Source organism: Paramisgurnus dabryanus, chromosome 15 (genome assembly GCF_030506205.2).
Source record: "Paramisgurnus dabryanus chromosome 15, PD_genome_1.1, whole genome shotgun sequence".
Lineage (NCBI taxonomy): Eukaryota > Metazoa > Chordata > Actinopteri > Cypriniformes > Cobitidae > Paramisgurnus > Paramisgurnus dabryanus.
The window spans coordinates 15,255,612-15,276,819 of record NC_133351.1 but is presented as its reverse complement, the minus strand read 5'-3'; the positions used below and the strand labels follow the sequence as shown (position 1 = coordinate 15,276,819).

The 21,208-nt window shown below is 36.5% G+C and overlaps 1 protein-coding gene across 4 annotated transcripts in view; it reads left to right on the top strand.

Moving 5' to 3' along the window:
• dachd (dachshund d) overlaps positions 1–15,512 on the top strand; it is a 116,604-nt gene extending 101,092 nt beyond the window's left edge. For 3 of the 4 annotated variants that reach the window (XM_065251765.2, XM_065251768.2, XM_065251767.2), the window contains 5 exons: positions 2,657–2,802; positions 5,698–5,845; positions 7,468–7,611; positions 8,406–8,474; positions 13,674–15,512. In XM_065251765.2, the coding sequence (XP_065107837.1) occupies positions 2,657–2,802; positions 5,698–5,845; positions 7,468–7,611; positions 8,406–8,474; positions 13,674–13,711 (545 nt within the window). In that variant the 3' untranslated portion in view covers positions 13,712–15,512. The remainder of the gene's footprint in view (positions 1–2,656; positions 2,803–5,697; positions 5,846–7,467; positions 7,612–8,405; positions 8,475–13,673) is intronic. The other variant, XM_065251766.2, reaches the window with a different exon arrangement.
• Positions 15,513–21,208: the final 5,696 nt, after the last annotated feature.

Here is a 21,208-nt window from a genome sequence, read left to right as displayed (position 1 = left end):
AATGTTGACTTTTTATGACTTTTTAGGAAGCTGTACTTATTAAAAGAGGGATATTTACAATACAGTGCACTGCATTGTACTATCGGTTCTTGTAAATTAGTAGTGCTTGTTTAGATAGGACTAGTTTAATGAATTATTTGGCAACCACACAGCAACACACTTAAAAGAAGCAAACCCTTTAAACAAACTTTAAAGTAACTTAAAGTCATTTAGTAAGTTATTTTATAATTATTTACTGTATGTAGAGATATAATTATATGTATTCATTGTTCAAATGCATTATACTGTATATACAGACTTTAAGCATGTTTCAAATATGCATGTGTTCTGTATGTTGGTGGTGTGGCCCCGTGTGTTGTCTTTTTTGTGGCTGGCAGAATGTTGTCCGAAACAGTCTTGTGATTGGCAGCTAACTATGACAGTGTGAAGATAGTGTCAGCGCAGGCCTGTGTGGTTTAAAGTGAGTTATGGTAGTCTGTGTACATGTTTATGTGTGTGTAGATGGTTTCAGGTGGTTATGTGGCCTGTTCAGTACAGTATGTGTGTGTAGTGATGGATGCAGGCTTATGATAGTGGGAATATGGCTTTGATGGCCAGTGTGTGTGGAGATATATGATGGTCCATGCAGCAGATGGCAAAGGTCTGCCCTTACGGATCTGATGAATGGCAGATGATATAATCAGGGCACTGACAGGTGCTGGCGGTTGTTCACATAAAGTGTGACCATGTTCAGAACCGAGAATCTATCTATCTATCTATCTATCTATCTATCTATCTATCTATCTATCTATCTATCTATCTATCTATCTATCTATCTATCTATCTATCTATCTATCTATCTATCTATCTATCTATCTATCTATCGTATCTATCGTATCTATCTACTGTATCTATCTATCTATCTATCTATCTATCTATCTATCTATCTATCTATCTATCTATCTATCTATCTATCTATCTATCTATCTATCTATCTATCTATCTATCTATCTATCTATCTATCTATCGTATCTATCGTATCTATCTACTGTATCTATCTACTGTATCTATCTATCTATCTATCTATCTATCTATCTATCTATCTACAGTATCTATTTATCTATCTACAGTATCTATTTATTTATCTGCTGTTTATTATCTTTTTTCCTTTGCACCTACACACACTTTAAATATCCATTTTAAATATACATTTGTAATACTGTGCCCCTTTAAATCTAAATTAATTACTGTGAACACAAATGTTCCCCTGTTGACAAGACATTAAAATTAACATAATGTACATTACATAAACAGATCATTATTAATGACCATAAAACTGCTAAATTAACCTCAAAACTCTTCTAAAGGAATGAGTCTCCCAAATAACATGTCAAAGTTAAACATTCAGTAAATGTGCAGAGATGAGATTTAGTGACATCTGTGGTAGGCCTACTCAAAAAAATTAAAAGGTTGAATATGTGTGCATCTTGTCCCATCTTGTTTTTATTGCAGTGCATGCACACCTTGGCCTTTATCTCCACTAACGTTCATGGTCATGGGTTAAATTTCCAGGGTTAACATAAAATCATCTGCCAAGCAAAAAAAGGAAATGTTATGGAGCGTTTATTACTTCATAAAGAAGATACATTTTTGTAGGCGAGCACACATATTTTGTTTGTTTTAATACAAGCTTCTATAGATTACTTTCGTTTAACCGCATAATGTTTAACAAGTTGACATAGCGATTAATCTTGAAAAGCTGTTTTTAAAGACACGCTACACAGTTTTCTTTGATCATCCGCTGCTTTTTCTCCGTGTGACATTCAAGAAGTCCCAATGGACTAGGTGATAAAATATATCCTCTTTAATGTGCCAGCCCTTGTTTTTATTTGTCTGCCAAGACATAAAACACTTTTTCTTTTATTTCCAGTGGGTTTTAACAGCAACTCCACCTGTGACATTTAACACCTGCACATTTATGTGTCATCCATCGGCTAGCGAGAGCGAGTGAATAACTGATATTTATTTTACTCCTCTCTTTTGTTCTACCAAGTTCCTCTTGATTCTCTTCCAGTTACAGTATATTGATTTTTTTACGCGCACCGATTCCTTTAAGGGGTTTAATCCATTTGGCATTGACGTTGCCAGTCTGCTGAGGGGGGCAGTAGTATTGTTGAAACATGGTCAATGAGGGTTCACCACCTTGTGCCATATGGCCTTTGTTGAGGAGCCAGGGCCCTTGATAATCTCAGTTTGCCATATGCATCTGCTTGAGTGTGGCCTTTTCCTATTAGAGTTTTGGTGCCATATGGAGCGGGTGGGTCTGATTTCTCTTTGACAATACAGAGAAATTTACTTTCCAAAACATAAAAGGCTAGAAATGCATATTTTTTTAAAGGAACCCTGCATTCTGTCTCTATGTAAAATCTCTCGAGCGTTATAGCAGCTATAAATACAGAAGCATCAATAACAGAGTGCAGTGCGACGCAGACAGAATGGGCTATCAATCATATGTGCTTGATTGGGCATGCTTGTATAGATGTTAATTTTACATCTCGCAAACAATCTGTGTGTATAAACACCAATCCAGGGAAATAATGATTTATTTTACATCGCTGCATTACATGGAGTGCCTCATCTGTTGTGCTGATGTGTGTGTTTCTGTGTTTGCCACCAGAAGAAACCCCAATGTGCACGCCGACAGCGAGAGACAGCTATGAGAGGTTGTCGCTGGCAGGTCAGGCTTTACCTCCAGGCTTTCCGTCACCTTTTCTCTTTCCTGATGGACTGTCATCGATAGAGACCCTACTGACCAACATTCAGGTGAGAGACCGGTAGTTCCTCATCAGAAAGTCAAATGGACTGTGAATGATCTTGCTTGTTTTTTATTGATACAGATTGTGTACTCACTACTAATCAGTGAATTTATTAGATTTAGTTGAACCAATTCAAAAATATTATCTTAACAGTAGAACTGTAAGTAAAAAGTTTGAATGAGCCGAATGGGTATAAAGAATCAGACTTGCCAACTCTATTACAAATGTATACACGAGTTATAGGATGTTTCCAATGAATTATGATATTAGGAGATCTGTCCTCTTAGGCCCCATGTCCATAGAAGCGTTTCTTCCTGTGATTAACTATGTTTTTAGTTGTTTCCAATGGAAGCAGTTTTTGTCTGTGCGCCAATAGTTGGGAAAGAACACTCACCTCGTCAATGTCACTTTTCACTTATGCTGCATACACACCAGAAGCGTATTTAACTATTTGTGCGAATGACGCGAATTGGACAAAGCGATTGCCTTGAACACATGCTATATTCACCTTAAACACCTCTTCCATGTAAGTTAAAAATATTTAACTTAAGCAGGAAATTCACATGACATGATGTTGAATCCATGGAGTAATCTAGAACAAGGAACGCGATGTTTGGCGTTTGGTGTGTACGGAGCATTAGTCATCCAATCACAGTGGAGGACGAGCGGGACAATTACCAATCCAACCAACTGGTGAATCGTACAACAACTGATAAACAAAACAGAAGCACTGTAGCATCCAAAGCGCTCAGTTGTAGAAATGTTGGCGAGCGGTCATGTGCATAGTCGGCGTGTGCCTGGTATTTTCAGCTGCATTTGGTGGACACAGGTCCTTAACTTTAAGCAGTCCACACAACTGGTCGTCATGGTAACATTTTTGAGCACTGTGGACTGGCCATCTGACATGAAAATGTCATGGTCTTATCACATCATGTGTCATAACACAATAAAAGCCAGTGATTCTCAAGATTAAATGTATTGGATGGAGACAAAGCATCAACTTGTTTATTACAGTTCATGGCAATCTTATAGGGACACTTCACTTTTTGTTGAAAATATGCTAATTTTCCAGCTCCCCTAGAGTTAAACATTTGATTTTTACTGTTTTGGAATCCATTCAGCTGATCTCCAGGTCTGGTGGTACCACTTTTAGCATAGCTTAGCATAATCCATTGAATCTGATTAGACCATTAGCATCGCGCTAAAAAATATATCCAAAGCTTTGATATTTTTCCTATTTAAAACTTGACTCTTCTGTGGTTACATTGTGACCGACAGAAAATTAAAAGTTGGGATTTCTCCACAGACATGTCTAGGAACTATACTCTCATTCTGGCGTAATAATCAAGGACTTTGCTGCTGTAACACGGCTGCAGGAGGCGCAATGATATTACGCACTGCAGGAAAATAGTCCACTGCTATTGAAAGTTACCAAAATAGGGGACTATTTTCGGGCAGTGGGTAATATCATTACATAAAAATCAAATGTTTAACTCTAGGGGAGCTGGAAAATAAGCATATATTCAAAAAAAGTGGAGTGTCCCTTAAAACATATTAGCAGCAGAGATTAAAATTGGCTGGGAATGCAATCAGTGAAAGTTCTTTCATCATCTACTTTCTTGTCATTCAAAACCTGTATAACTTTCTTTCTTTCTTCTGCTGAACACAACATAAGATATTTTGAAGAATGCTGGTACCCAAACAACACTGGCCGCCATTGACTTCCATTGCAAAACCACTAAGACATTTCTCAATATCGAAGAAAGTCATAGAGATTTTGAGTGACATGAGGGTGAATAAATGATGAAAGAGTTCTTATTTTGTATGAACTATCCCTTTAAAAATACAACAAACGGGTTCACAATGACTAATGGTCTTAATAAATTTAATAAGTTTACTTTTTAAAACCTTGTGCACATTCAAAAGAAACACGCAGCCTTGTACTGTATTTTGGACGTAATTCCCTTGATCACCACTGTGGTTATGATGCAAGTAAGATGCGGTCAGAAAGATAAATGTAGTTGATTAGTATCACCTCGGAGACTAATGATGTGGGTACAGTATAGGGAGTGAGAGGTTTGCTCATTGCTCCTGTTATGTGACCATCAGATCTGTTGTGATACTTTCAGCCTTATTGTTAATGAGCAGGACTCAGTTCAGTCAGTCATCTTTAATCATGATTTCCGAGTGAGGTTTTGATTGAACATTCCCACACAAATCAACAAAACAAACCCAAGCAGAAAATTGAGATAAAGCAACTTAGTCTAAATTGGGGTCATAAGCAGGAACAATTAGTATGATATAGCCCATTGCATTTGGCTTAATTGCTTGCGTACAGGGAATAATTGTTTTGGAATGGTCACACCACGCTGTTTGCAGAGCACATTTTTGTGTGGTTTTTGAGACAAGCAGCTATTTCTATATACAGTAGTTGTCTCTGGTCATATTTACCATACTCCTCAATAACTAAGACTTCTCAAAGAAACTGAAAAGTTGGTGTAATTACATTATGAATGTAATAGATTCGGTCCATTCTGGAGGTTCACAGTATTATTAATATCACATCACTCTTGATCAGTGTTCATTTTTAGGGTTTGGATTCTGATGTCACATCATTATCAGTAGTGTGGGCAAATGTGTGCTTTGTATCTGTTTCATTTGTATAATCTAACAGTTTAAAAGACAAAATATAAAGTGACACCATTAAACTAAGCCTCCATTAAAAAGGCATTTTAACTGTGATATTTGCAAGCAAATTACATTTGTTAACCTACCTCCTAAACTGATCATTTTACGAACCACTGCTTAGGAATAAAGTGATTCATTCTAGCAGGTTGCTGACTTATGATGAACACATGTACTGTGTGTGTGGACTGTAAGGTGCATTTATCTTCTGGTGCAGGGTCTGCTGAAGGTGGCGATTGATAACGCTCGCGCTCAGGAGAAACAAGTGCAGCTGGAGAAGACAGAGCTGAAGATGGAGCTGTTTAGAGAGAGGGAGCTCAGAGAGACCCTGGAGAAACAGCTGGCTGTCGAGCAGAAGAACAGAGGTGGGTACCAGCCACATATAGGTCCACACATGTACACCATTTATTGTATATCCAACACAGTTCATGTGGTATTTAGGACAAATACGTTACACCATAAACTGTAGAAAATAAATCTTCGGGTCTGGCGGTGCCACTTTTAGCATAGAATCTGATTAGACCATTAACATCACTAAAAATAACCAAAGAGTTTCAATATTTTTCTTATTTTAAACTTGACTCTTCTGTAGTTACATTGTGTACTAAGACCGATGAAAAATTAAAAGTTGCAATTTTCTAGTCTGATATGGCTAGGAACTGTACTTTCGTTCTGGCGTAATAATCAAGGACTTTGCTGCCATAACATGGTTGCAGCAGGCACAATGATATTACGCAGAGCCTGAAAATAGTCCCCCGCTATTGAAAGTAACCAAGGGGACTATTTTCGGGCAGTGCGTAATATCACTACGCCTGCTGCAGCCATGTTCAAGAGACAAAATCCTTGATTATTTCGCAAAGTTTGTATGACCTGCATTTTCTTAGCCACGCCCTTGCAACCACCCACAAGCATCAGGGTGGAAAGTTGTGCACAGATATGCTATCCTTATATAATGTTAAAATCTAGTTAATAATTTAACTTAAATGCATGGTATACGCCCCATGGTATATACAATAAAAATATATGGAAAGCCAGATTAGCCAGTCTTGTTAATTACAGGCATACAAAATGCTTACCTTGTACTCCCCATAAGTCGCTTTTAGTGATATCGCCTGCCAAATGCATGACTATAAATGTAAACAAAAGCGTGCACCTCTCAATAATGCTATAGTGCTAATGCTCATACTAATGCTAGTGATGGTCATAAATTTAGCAAAGTGAGGCATATTCACATTATGATCAATACATAAGCATATATTGATTATGTTTGCAGTATTTCTTGTGGGAATACAGTATATTACCGTAGCTACATACTCAGACAACTTCTAATTGTACATGGAGCATTAGAAAGAAGTGTGTTTAAACTCATGAAAATATGAATAAGTCATTTATAGAGTAACTGTTGCTAAATGAGCCACAATATTTCTCTAGGGAAAGTGAAGATTGGACTGCAGATTTAACTCTCTTTGAGATTAAAAGCGATGTGTGCATTAGAGATGGCCTCTAGTTACTATTTTGTAATCTATTATTGAATGAGTATATAATTATGAATCTATATTTTGACATCAATAAATAAAGCACAGACGTATGACTAAGTGTGACTTAATATTCAACGTATTTATTCTAGATAATGGATCAAATTGAGCTTAATAAGCCAGTTTCACAGTAGGTTTGTTATAAATGTGATCCAGCCCTCCAGCTTTATTCTGTTTAATATTCAGAGTGCCTTCTCTCCCTCTTTGGAGAAAGTTTCCCTTAACCTCATCTCATTAGCATTTTAACCTAGGTTAATCCAGGTTATCGCTGGCTCAATTATTTTGCTAATGACACGGTCCGTTTTCATTGAACGAGACCCGCAACTTTCTATGAATATTTTCAACTCCATCTCTTTGGGTCCTGTGCTGTATATGAGATGCCGGGGTTTGTTTCGCTTCTCTGTAAGACTGGAGTTCCTTGACTTATGCTTCTTTGTGTTTTTTGTGCTTAGCAATCATTCAGAAGCGACTGAAGAAGGAAAAGAAAGCGAAGAGGAAATTGCAGGAAGCGTTGGAGTACGAGTCAAAGCGACGAGAGCAGGCCGAGCAATCTTTGAAACAAACGTCACCAACAGAAAGTCTCAGATCGCTCAACGGTGAGACCTGCCAAGATGACAACTCATCTGAACGTGTTTATTTCTTTAATTAATAAGGAATAATGTACAGATGACCCGTCATTACCACACATTGAATAGTCTTGTTAGGCCTCTGTCATTTTGTTTGGTTTCAAGGTGATCAAATATATAAATGTAGTGACAGGATGACTGTAGACTATCCTACTTATTATATGGCTGCCAACCAAATTATAATGCTAATGGTAATGGATGAAGTGGTTGTAAAAACTATAAAAAGAAAGAGACCATGCAAAGCAATATAAAGGGTTGAACTTCAGGTAGTCATGTAACAGGCCCAAATAACATTAAAATAACCTTGCACGATAAGAAGCAACTGAATGCATAAAGTGTCATCTAAAAACAACAAATTCTTTCTCTTCCGCTGAAAAACTTGACATATCTGACCCAAATCTGGTTTATTCTGTATGATTGAGTGTTTGCTGTCAAAACGTTATACGCTGATTGATTTTGATAAATGTGAATGTGAACATACATCACACTGCTTTGACACATGAAGCGTTTATGCACCCTGAAAAGGTTTAAAGCATTTTTAATAACGAAATGTTGCATATATCGTAAGACACGTAAGATTAGGATGTGTGGCACAAACACACCGCCCTGTTCTGTATTCGTAACAGTGCTCAGTCAGTGATTGGTCGAAACTTTGCCCTGACCCGAGCAATCCGCCCATCACGAAAGACGTGGTTAGAAAAACTTTCCTAATTAAGCACAGATGTCATGGATGTTTAATCGTCATTATCTTTTCATTTTGCCAGACTCGTTGACCCAGGAGATAGAGACTGACCGCAGCAGTGGCAGAACAGATGCTGAGAGGACAATACAAGGTACGTGTTTTCGAGGAGACTATAAATCCAGACGCAGCTTCGGTATACGAGCCGCGCTTTAACTCGGCTTGCTGTTCATGCATGCAGTCTGCCATCTGGGCCACAGATCCTATAGTTCAAGAGGAAGGTCAAGATCACTCGGATCTGTCAAGAATACATTTCTAGAGAGGGGGAAAATTACCTCGTCTCACTGTGTCTGTGAAATCCAGGCTAATGTCTCATAATCTAATTATGCATGAAAGTTTGATTTCGTATTGATTTCAATCTTTGATGTGGTCGTACCCGGTCAATAGTAAACCTATCAAGGTTATATTTTCACAAAATGCGTGATACGATAATGGCCCCGTCTGCTAAGTTGAAGACATGGCTGTTTGTGAGTGTGTGAGGGAATTCGATAGGATATTAAGCAAAGGAAGGAGAGAAGATTAAACATTAAACAATCCCACCGAGTCAATTAAAATTATACTTTTGCTTTGCAGTTTTTTACCAGTGGGGATATATTAAGATATTATTAAGTTATGAAAAAGAATTTTGTAGTATATACTGCAGTTTAGATGGCTATTCGGCCCAGTCGATGAAGCTGAAAGGTAAGATTCTTTGAATGTAAGACAGAGAATCATTTTAAAGATAGACCCCCTTGACAGTACGTTTCTGACTATGTTGTGTACCTCAGAGACCAATGCAATTTAATGAGCATAATAAGAAGTTTCATTATCTGAGGATGACCCACAGTGGAGTTACCTCACAGGAGCACAACACACCCATTCAAATAAACACACACACACATACACACTGTGATACTTTATGGGTTTATGTGTATTTATAGACCTGGTTTGGTGTTTCAGTTGGATTTTTAAGAGAAAACCCCAAAAGGTATTTAATACACTCGCACACTTTATCAAACTACACCTTAAGTATTAAATAACTCGCTACTCGGGTGTCTATTTAAATTTGTATCCAGCAGCATGTTCAATGGAAAATCTTTGTCTGGACGGCTCTCAATTTCATTTTGAAAAGTGTGTGGAAATGACATTTTAATCACAAGGAAAAGCCCAGTAACCCAGTTTGATTAGCCTAGTTAATTTTTGTGTGAGTGTAAAGAAAAATTTTAGTAAAAATAAATTCAGTGAAAGTATGATTTTAACAATGAGTGTGTAAGTGATTGATTTTATAAATTCATTCTGATGGCTCATTTTTGTAAAAACTAATCATATTCCAGCCTTAATTGCTAGATTTGAAAGGATAGCATAATGTTGGCATAAGCCGTGAGGAGGCCTGAAGATTTCTTATATAGCTTCTCCTCAGTATATTCCTTATCTGACACATACAGTACACATATCATGAGTATCATTCAATATAAAAAATGTATTTTATTGGTCCTCCACTAACTTAAGGCATTGGAACATGAAAGTCTGATTGTTTCATGTTGCATTATCATTAACAAACATTATCATTCGTTATTGCAAACGTTTTTAAGTTTCAGTCAGTGCCCTTAAAGAATTGAATTAAAAGCTGGCCACAGAAAGTGTGTGTTTGTACAAAATGCATGTCTGTTTAATTAAACACAGGCTTTTCTGTGTCCATGTCACCGCGTACAACTAGGAATAATTATTCATAAAATGGCAAAAACATAAAAGATGCTGATAAATTACACTTGCATGTTAGAAGAAAAAAAAATGTAATCTCGATCCTTATACAAAAAAAAAAAGGAAAAAATACAAGAACAAAGAAACGTGCTATAATTTCAACACTTGGCTGTTAAGGAAAAAATAATAATGAAAGCATAATTTCAGAGAACTAATTATTTCTATTTGTCTTTTGTCACACTCTGTAATTCTGCTATATTAACAGAGTCACTGTTTATTAATTGCTTTTCCAGTGTTTTGAATCCATTCCAAGAATAAGCTTGACTGTTTTTCCTGGCTCCGCGCTTCTGGGAGCACATCTCGCCACTAATTCCTTGTGATACCGAACATAATATCTCCCCGGTATCTCCTGATTCTCACCGCTCTCCTCTCAATGTTTTGTGCAAGTTTACACGACCCTGTGAGGGGAGATAAAGTTCTTTGTTGCAAGATTAAGCATCAAAACAGTTAAAGTGAAATTAAAATTAAATGAATGAATGTCACTGAAGCAAAAAAGGCAGTAATTAATGGTTCCCTTAATTGTCTTCATAAAATATTTGCATGGGCATAATTTGCATAATTTACATGTATTAATTAATCTTTCAAAGGACTTTTATGCTGAGAGAAGCCAAAAATTCCCTTTGTTTTATTTAGCATCTAATGAAATATTTATCCTCTTTAATGAACTTTTCATCTTGATTCGAATATAAAAATGCCAAAGTTTTAACATATTTTAATGAGGGGATCTTTCATAAAACAACATGGCAGTCATTCAATTTTTCCCACTCAAGAAATTTCCTCGCTCTGTTTGTACGCCATGGTTTAGATGTACTCCATTAGACCCGGAATTAATATGCTAATATTGTCAATTTAAGATTAGCTCTTTGTGATTTAACATACTAGCAAACATACTAAAATTGAATTCCGATTGCGTTGTTTTTTATGTTTACATTACAGATTCATATGTATTGTATAACACTAGAATTCACTAGCATTTCATTCTGATATACAGTACTGTGCAAAATTCTTAAGCCACCATCACAAGACTTGTTGTTTTAGAAGTTTTAATGTTCATCCATATTTATTTTTCAATCTATTTTATTAAGATACAAACAGAAAAGACAGGAAATATGTACAAAACATTAAAAATAAAATGTTCAGGACTAAATGTCTTTTTTAGGCATCGTCTGTGTTAAGTGTGACCTCTAAATACATCTTGAGCTCTCTATTTAGGTTTAAGAGATCCTGCAGTTTCCTGCTATTGCTCAAGTGGAAGGGGAGTTTATCCTAAAAACTTGACAAATCAGTTTATATTTTTATACAGTTTTTAATACTATATACACATTTGCTGTATTTTTTTGATGTGTTATATTAAAGAGACTGAGAATCAATATATGATCACTACAACATTGCAAAAACAACAAATCTAATTCTGGCATGGTGGCCTAAGACTTTTGCACAGTACTGTTTATATTTTGGGTTTGTCTGTGGCAAACTTGTTTTAGTTATTTGTTGTGCTTTCCTGTTGTTGTTTGATCCCATTGTGAAGATCTTCAGCAAATTATGGCTCTCAGAATCAGACAGGATGTTGGGATTTGATGATCTCATTATCTGATGTCATCTGAATAATACCCTATACTGTATATGAATTGCCTTTGAAATAACAAGCATAGAGCCATACAGTAATATTTCCCCTTTGAACATTTTTAGTTATAGACGGTTTCAGCAGTAACAACATAAACAAGCAGCAGTCGTGATCCGCACGTAACTTCCGGTAAACTTTGCTAAGAATAATTAACAACAAAGTTCTTTAAAAGTAGTTTATTTATATAACAAGCAAAAAAACAACACATAGATTACCTAGGACAGTGGTTTTCAGTGCCAGGGGGGCCCCAGTTTTCTGACATTTTATGAAATACATTAATTTATCATGAATTCTGTGTAATTAAATCTAAAAAAATAAGGCTACTAACCAAAAGCACTACTTTTTTGTATAATTTAATGTTTTTTTAATTAAAATGTTGAGTTTTAGAACAGTTTTTTGTTCCAAATTTTCTTTGGGGGGCCGCGAAGGAATGCACCATACACAAGGGGAGCCGCACGCTGAAAAAGTTTGGGAACCACTGACCTAGGAAACCAAAACATTTGTTATTTTCGACGAGACATTGGTTCAAGAGATCAGTTTAGCAACTAGTCAGACCATTAAAAAAAAAAACGAAACCGGAAGTAAAGTTTAGATCCAGACGTGTATCGCGTTAGCGGACGTGCGTCCGATGAAACCGTCTATAGTCAGAAAATCTTACAGATTATGCTTTTGTATTGTATAGGACTGTCAATTGATAAAACATTTTAATGTGATAAATTACATCATATGACGATTAATTAATCAAAGCAATCACTAATAATTGCATAAATCATTATTTTCTGAGAAAAGCCCCAGATGGGCCATGTGCACAGAAGATGATCATATAACATTGTGTTCCATCTGTGCTGTTTATAAGTACTCATATGTACACATATGTTTGGTTCGCAAAGTGCTTTGCATTTAGGTGGTACTTTAGTTTGAATTGTGTTGATGGGGGTAAAATCCTTTTTACACAATGTGCATACAGTACAGGTCAGGGGTCATGAGTCTTTAAGCTGCAATAAATTAAATTAATACTGTATAAATAATTAATTTGCAATTTTCTTTTATTTTTTTATCATAAACATTCTACTAATGTGGGTTGTTTTATTAACAGTCCTGAAAAAACTATATAAATAAAACACATTCTGAAATCCGATTTTATATCTGTGGTCATCACTGAGCAAACACAAAATATCCGAACCCCAAAACAGAAAAAAACTTGTTAACTACATTCTTCTGCACCAGATATTCCTGTAACACCAATCGCTTAATTTTTTTTAGTCAATCTCAGAGCATCCTCCATTTGTCGCTACTTTATGTGTTTTGTTGTCGTTTCACTCATCCGGATTGAATTATTTAGCTGCAGTGCCAGAGAGGGGAAACACTGCTTAAAGGCAGTGATGCAGCATTCCCGCACATGGAGGAAATGTTCTGGTAATAAACGTCAAACAAGCTCCTGAGCTATGCCTAACAGATGCCTTTACCAGCAGAGGCAAAGAGAGCTGCGGCCCATTCAGGCATGCACTCACCATGAAAGATCTCTGAAAATGGACAAAGCTCATTAGATTGCAGGTGTCAGAGAAATTGTAACATTGCAGAAGAACGGCTGCATTTTGCGAAATGCAATTTTTGCACAGGATGTGATTTTGAAAGCGCTTTACATCATGAGTGCAATGTTACGTTCAAACAAGCATGTCAAAAGTCTTAAACGGGGTTTAAAAGGATGTAGGTAATTTCTAAGTTTGCTTTTGCATTGCATAATTTTTGCTTAAAGGTCAAGTGTGTTTTTTTGGCATTCGTTGATTGATTCCGTTTGCAATTTGCAAAATCAAATTTGAAATAATGATGGTGGCAAAATTACACACTTCACCTTTAACTTGAGTTTATGACAGTAAATAAACAGTATGCTTATTGCTTTTCTTTTCCTCTGTATTTTATTGTTTGCAGATGGAAGACTTTTTCTGAAAACCACAGTGATGTACTGATGACGTAGCGTCGAGGATATGTTGTATGAAGGTTCTCCAGATTCACCTCGCAGGGTAATTTAGTTACAGAAACAGGTCAATCGCTCATAGAGGTCCATCAGAGGGGTTTGCTGGGCCTGGTGCGGAAGACGGATTGTGTCGGAATGTAGTATTAGGACTCTTATTTTCACTGAATAAACGTTTCATTATGCCAGTTGTGGGATTGGACATCATGAGTTGGCTGTTTCAAAGGTGACAATTTGAGCACAGTAAAATGTACCATTTGGTACACTTGGTGATAATATTTACAACAAATTCACAGCACTGAAGATTTTTATACTGTATTTAAACCAGCGAGAAAGCTTCGAAAAATAAATCTGATTCAGAGGTTTTGTTTTGTATTAAAAAAAGAAGAATAAAAAACACAAATCCCTAATGTCACAATTATTTGCCAAGATGTTAAAAATTCAAACTTGGAGAGCCTCTGAAAAATGTGAATTTGAATATATGTTGATCAACAGAAATGGCTAATATTTGCTTTTAATGTTTTCTAAACTAGAAGAAAAAACAATCAACTTTCATCATTATTTCTATCATTATTGTATATACAAGAACAGAAGATAGGTTGACTCGCTCACTTTGGTATTTGTATATAATGTTTAAAGTTGGTATTGTGTATGCAGTAGATCTATTAGGAAAACAATACCAACGTTTATACTGTATTGAATTTATAGATTTGTTTTGTTTCTGAGCCATCGTTCTTTCAATTCGCTGCCACTATGGTGAGGAAGCATGCAGGCATGTAAATGTGTTGTCCTGAATTCATGTTATTCAATAAATACTTAACTGTGCTGAAAAACGATGTACTTAGGGTTTATTCACTTACACCCAGTAAAAGCTGATAAACACTACTATCTTAACAGCTACATTTGCAGTTTAAACCACATATTGATTGATTTCAGCTTAATTTAAAAAAAAAAGTTGTAAAGATTATTACACTCAATTCAGTGTGTTTTTCTCAGTGATCGCCCCTCTTTAAATAACAAGTGTTCGTTGTGTCATAGTAAATAGATATTTAACAATCCAGTCAATTGTTTCAATGCAGGGTAACACAATTTTCCATCAAAAGTTACGGGGAAAATAATAACAGCCAAATTTAACTTTAAAAGATAAGATGGATAACTGGAAAAATGTGCATTTCATGCTTACTCAGTTTGAATTGGATTAAATAAATGATAGTAATCCTAGTCCATATTTATTTTTAACATTTCTTGCAAATTAAACAGCAAGATTTTAAACACTTGTCAACAATGATGTACATGAACTCTTCTCTTCATAAGTGTGCTTGTATAAAGGCTAAAATGAAATAATTATGGAGATCCAAAACTGTCAGATTTAAACAATGAGTGAAACAATTTGAGCTTTGTTTCAATGAGTTCAAAATTACACTGTGCCAATTATTAACAATATTGAATACATTAAAGCGGCTTTTATTGTACCTAGTTGATCATAATGAGTGTGATGATGATGATGATGATGATGATAAGGCACTTAATGAATAATAAGGATATTTTATTAGATGGACGTATCTAGTGTTACAGGGCAGCTATTTATACTCTAATCATAGACATTATTTTGTCACACATTTGTCTCCGTGTAACAATTCAAATGTTTATTGTGTTAAACGAAAGTATCTTTTACCTCATCAATGAGGACTTGCCTTTTAGTTTCTTTTTATGTGAAGTAAACACTGTAGCAAGATTTATGGACGTTGTTTCTTATTTCTTTCTATGGCAGTAAAGCAAACATTAATATTGAAATAGCAAGTATGTCTTGTTTTAAAGTGCTTTTCCCTCTTTGTCTCATGTAATGACACGGTGCGTAAGAGCGTGCGTGTGTGTGCGATTGCATGCATGTGTGCGTGTGTCTGCACACATGCATTTCAGTCTGTGGGATGTTGCATGAGTGTGTGTCTGTTTTCTATTCTATGGTGTCATATATGGTCAAATAAAATATTTGTGTCAATGATTATTAGACTATATAATTGTCATTATAACAACTTGAGAGTGGGTGGTGGTTAATAATGTTTTTCATAATAATGCACACTTTGTGACAGCGCTTGTATTTTTATAAACAACAGTGAAAAATTGCAACATCGGAAGACAAATGATATTTGCTCTTAAGCAATTAATGGAGTGACTTAACCATTAAATGTCACTGTGTTTAATGGAGTTGAACTCATGAATGTTACGTGAATTTACCACGGTTGAATCTGAAGAGAATCCTGCTACTGGATGCTAATAAAGAAACTGCATAATTTCAGCCGCATACAAAATATGTAATGTTGCCTAAGCAGCGTGCTTATATTTTAATCTGAAGGGCAATCAGAATTGTTCATGGTTGAGTTGTAAAACATGTGTTACTGAGCAATGACAATATCTAGCAGAATAAAGTCACTCATGCTCAGTACAGTGAGCACGCGGCTTGGCACAACACATGAATGAGAAATAATACCTTTCATTTTATCCAGCTCAGTAGGCACAATATATCTGGAAAAGCCTCATGTGCATAAAGAAATAAAAAACCTACAATCTTTTCATTGCTCTTTAAGTGTTGTACTGATAAACTGTTAGGATCGAACCTCTTCTAAACCAAGGAAATGGCTGTATACATGTAATACTGAGAGCTACTGTTCAGCTCAGTTAACTGTATTTAGTTGTTGTTTTAATTCGATAAATAAAGCTGATTGATATTAGTGTTATTTCAAATTTACAAAAGCTTAGCCAGAATTGACACTGAATGACGATTTCCTGCCGTAAGCAATTCTAATGAAAATGTGTTGACACAGCATGGCCATGCACAGGTCCATTTTGCGTGCTTTTGAAAGCGTGGCTGTAACAGAGAGCCTTCCAGATGAATAATTGACTGATCGCTGCATAATTCAACACAGCATTGTAAAAATTCAAGGTCTGGAACGTTTCATGTTTTTCTTCTTTATTGAAAATGAGGTTAAAGTTTCTATCAACCTTGGAAAAACTACATATAAAGTGGCAATCAATGGTGACTGTAATTCAAGTTAGGCTCTTTCGCCGGCATAAAAGGTTTCCGTCACTCACCGGTGAAACTTGAACTGCTGGGGTTTGATGCAGTAAAGAAGCCACAAATGTGTTGTCCATCCATTTGTTGTTTTTCTTTGTCCGCCTGCTTGTTTAAATGTATTTCGCAGTGCAGGCTGGTAGACATAAGATGTCTAGTAGCCTGTACTGTATACACTCTCTTTAGCTGTGAATAAGATGTATTACCTCTCTCTCGTACAGAAATATACAGTAGTTACGAGCTGTTTGATGTCTTGTTCTGCTTCAGCTATTCAAGTGAGGTTCACCCCTCCAGCTAGATGTTTCGTATTGCTGCACACATTTTTATAAATTCATTTTAGTTAGAACATGACTTTGAGGCACAAAGACCAAAATATGCACGATGGTGTAATCGCGCCCCGTGTCGAGCGCGTTTATAACAAGCATTGCTCATTCCAAGCATGGACTGTGTCAATGTCATCACTGTGGAGTGTGTGCTTTTCTCGTATCAAGTGTGCATAAAAAGACATCCTTCAGAGGTGATCATTTCACAGAGTCACACGTCTCTAATGCAGCCATGCTTAAATTGACACTATTGGTCGGTGTAGTGCAGAAGATGATTACTATTGTGCAAGCGTTCTGTGAGGTTTTCTTGTTATAGCTTAGCTCTTACAGTGAATATTCAACACACTTATGAGAAAACGTAATTTGGGCGGTGAACTTATTTGTGTGGAATAGACGTATTTGTGTAAGTACACTATTTACACTTACAATAGAAACAATAAAAGAAGCAAAAAAGTACAATTAAATTCTTAATTGATGCACTGTGGGACTTTTTGAAGGATCTCTTGACAGAAATGCAATATAATATACATAACTATATTATCAGTGGTTATGAACTGTATTGTTTTTATTACCTTAAAATTAGCTGTTTAGCTGTTTTATATACAGTACATACACCGCGGGTCCCCTTACATGAAAGTCACAATTTTTCGACCTATACGAACAAACTGTGGGTTTTGTCCAAGGGGCAACCTTTCGATCTCTCTGAGAAGCCAATACAGAAGTGACTTAAACTGCAATTCATCGACTGGCCACTTGAGGCTGGCTCCAAAAGGGAGTCAATTCCCATAGACCTCCATGTTAAAATGCCCAACTTTACAATAGGAAATAATATGTTTACAGCCTGGTACAAAAAGTGTTTTTGTTCTATATAGCTAATTTTGTCCTTCATGACAACTGTGAGGGGGGTGAATTTTTTTGTAACTTTATATTAAGCCTTAAACTTCTGCATAATTAAGGGCGTGGCCACTTGAGTGACAGTTGAACAGCCACTGCTGTTACTAGAATCAAGCTAGGCATGCGTGGTTTAAGCAACCAGCCACCTCAGCTTCACCCATGTCTCGCCTCTTCTATACCTATTTTCGGTTATCCGCGAGTGATTCGTGATGACGCACGGCCAAGATGGCGACGGCAGGCAATGCCTACTTTAAGCTTCAAAAACGATCTTCAAAAACCAATGGGTGACGTCCATATTTTTTTTTACAGTTTATGGTTTTGTCGCTACGTTGTCTCGGAAGATGACTTGTTTGTCCTGGGGTGGCTAGCTGCGTAGCTTCACTATGTGTTTCGAAAAAGAAGGGTGAGCTAGACTGAGCCGTTGGTTGCAATTCACAATCTCACAGCTTCCGCTAAAAGTCCCACATAAAAGTCCCTGTAATTCAGAAAATTAATAATTAAAGCATGTTTTGCATTGTTTTGCATCTTTTAAATGTGATGCTAGCGAAAGTATGCATTGGTCTTTAATGGAATCTGAAATGAAGTGCAAATTTCGTATAGTAAAAGTTGCTATAACGTCAATTTATCACTGTAGCAGCCTTGAAGGATTAGTGAAATCCAGGGAATTGAAATCTATATTACATAGACATCTCAGATGGAATCACAGAAAAGTCTACAAGTAATTAAGTAGCTTAACTGGTCGAAAATTATGTTTGCACTCAAAGGTCGTAGGTTCAAGGGAACACACATACTGATAAAAACTGATAATCCTCATATATATGTAATGAAATGGCAGATGGCGACAATAGCAAACTGACACCACTCCAATGTTTATCTGAACACTAACGAATGTTTTAGATATGTTGAGGTACAGCATTTTTTTTAAATATTGAGAGGTACGCTAAACCATAACATTGCCTTTGTCCAAGTCTTTGTTAGTCAGACATAATTACTCATCCTCATTTGACATTCAGCACAGTTCATAAAGTAAAAAGGTATCAAAGACTCGCCGGCCATGTGACTCTGTTCTTCATCTGCTCATCTTTGAGTCGGCGAGGAAGGAAATCGCACAGGCTTGATTGAACACAAGATAGACTTAATGTCATCTAATCAGAAAGACCATTATGTATTAGTGGAACCACCAAACAGAATTATCTGACAAGGGGCAGGCCACATTATCTAAATTAACATTTCGCAAGCATGAACATGCAAGGCCACAGTGGAAAATGAAAGGCTACAGGAGAGCGGCCTGCATTTAGACATTCGGGCAGTAATTATTAATTTATGCTTGTCTGTGGTCTTAATGAAAATGAAAGCCAGGAGAAAGGAACAGGGAAGGATAATGTGCCGTGAAATTGAGTTTCATTTGTTCGGGGGCCACCTTTTAACTTTCTCTTTCTTCCCAGGAAATGAAACCAACCAGAGTTCTTGTGTGTTTTTCCTCCGTGCGCCTGCTTCCCCCCACCTCCCTATCCATCGGCTAACACGCATCTTCCCAGCACAGACACACCGACAATCTCTTGACCTCCGCAGTATCTGTAAATATCCTGTCTGCCTCTGTAATCTACTTTATAGAGCCGTGCTCCAATGACCATTATTTCTTCTTCAATAACAACTGCTCATGTTAGCACTTTGTGCTCCACCAACTGATAATAGTGAGAACACAACCTATTAAAGATTACGTACTGATGCAGCCAGTGAACAGTTCAGATATGGTGTCAACAATGAAATAGTAAACTGTCTTTTATTGTGTGCAATTGTAATAAACCTAAGAACTGATTATAACTGCGCATGCTCATTTTCTAAAAAGAAAAATGAAGAACTGCAATATATAATCATAATAAAATAAGATTATAAAAAATAAAACATATAGTATTGCATTTAAACTCCTTTATGTGTTTTACGTCATTCAAACAATAGGAAAAATACAAGGCTCTAAAGGAATCATTCGGGCTAAGGTGAGAAAGCTTAGGAGCAATATTTTGTTGGAATAGATGTAAGTGCTTAAAGTATCATTTCCCTTCCTAGACCGACCTGAAAAGAGTGTTTAGAGAGCAAAGCCATCATGATGTTTCTTGATCCAGGGATTTTTCTTCATTTTGCCTTGTCAAAAGAAAAGGCCTGGGCATGCGTTGCGAGAGGACAACACTCAAACCTTCAGCCGTGCATCCATACAGAAAAACACATACAGAAGCTATTAACCCTCCTCCCGCTCATCAACTTTGCTTTGCAATCTTCCCTCCGAACCATTAGAATACCCCGAAGAAATGACTTTCCAATTAAAAGGGATCTAGGAGAAGACAGGCTTTTTATCTCTGACTCCAGGAGTTCTTTATTCCAATCATTTAAATTGGAATTGATTTTTCAATTTAGCCAGTGACTGCTCTGGACATGCAGCAGAGGGGGCCGAATAGAGGCGCATTCTAAAATATTTGTCCCTCGTAAAGTCACGGTGGCCTCGAACGCATTAATGTGTTTTGCACGCCGCGGCCGCAGACAACAGATTTTTAGCTCAGCATGCTGATGGAGACAAAGCCCATCAAGAGTGGCCACCTCCCTCACTCTGCAGAGCACTGGACTGCTGCCTGTGGATTTTTATTTCTGCCAGAATATGATTGAGTTTATTTTTCTCATAAGTTCAGAGGAAGCCATAACATGTGGGTTGCTAATGTATCATGACAAACAGTCTGGCTTGTTCCACTAGAAAGGATGTTGTGGTCACGTATGTAATCTGTGTACAGATCTCATCAGCCGATATGAAAATATTGAGCCTAATAACTCTTGTTAGCTCGCGTTAAGATTGTATTTCGAATGAAAGAAATGATTTTCTATGGTTTTAGCACCTGGTGTAATTTTTAAGAGGCACTAACACCCCTACACTAAAGACAAATGTCTGCTTGTGTCTATTCACTTGACAGAGCAACAGCATCTAGAGAGAAAGAAATGGACAGTCCAAAATCTCCAGACATCAAAGTCACATTTTAAAAGCATAAACTTGCATTTAAATAAAAAAGTATAACTTTTAACTGTTTAGCTAATAATTACAAATGTTTAGATGATCTATACTACATAAATTATTAGGTAAAAATAACTGAGAAAACATGAACTGGTTTGATATTGTACTTTAACTCTTTCACCGCGATTGACGAGATATCTCGTCAATTAA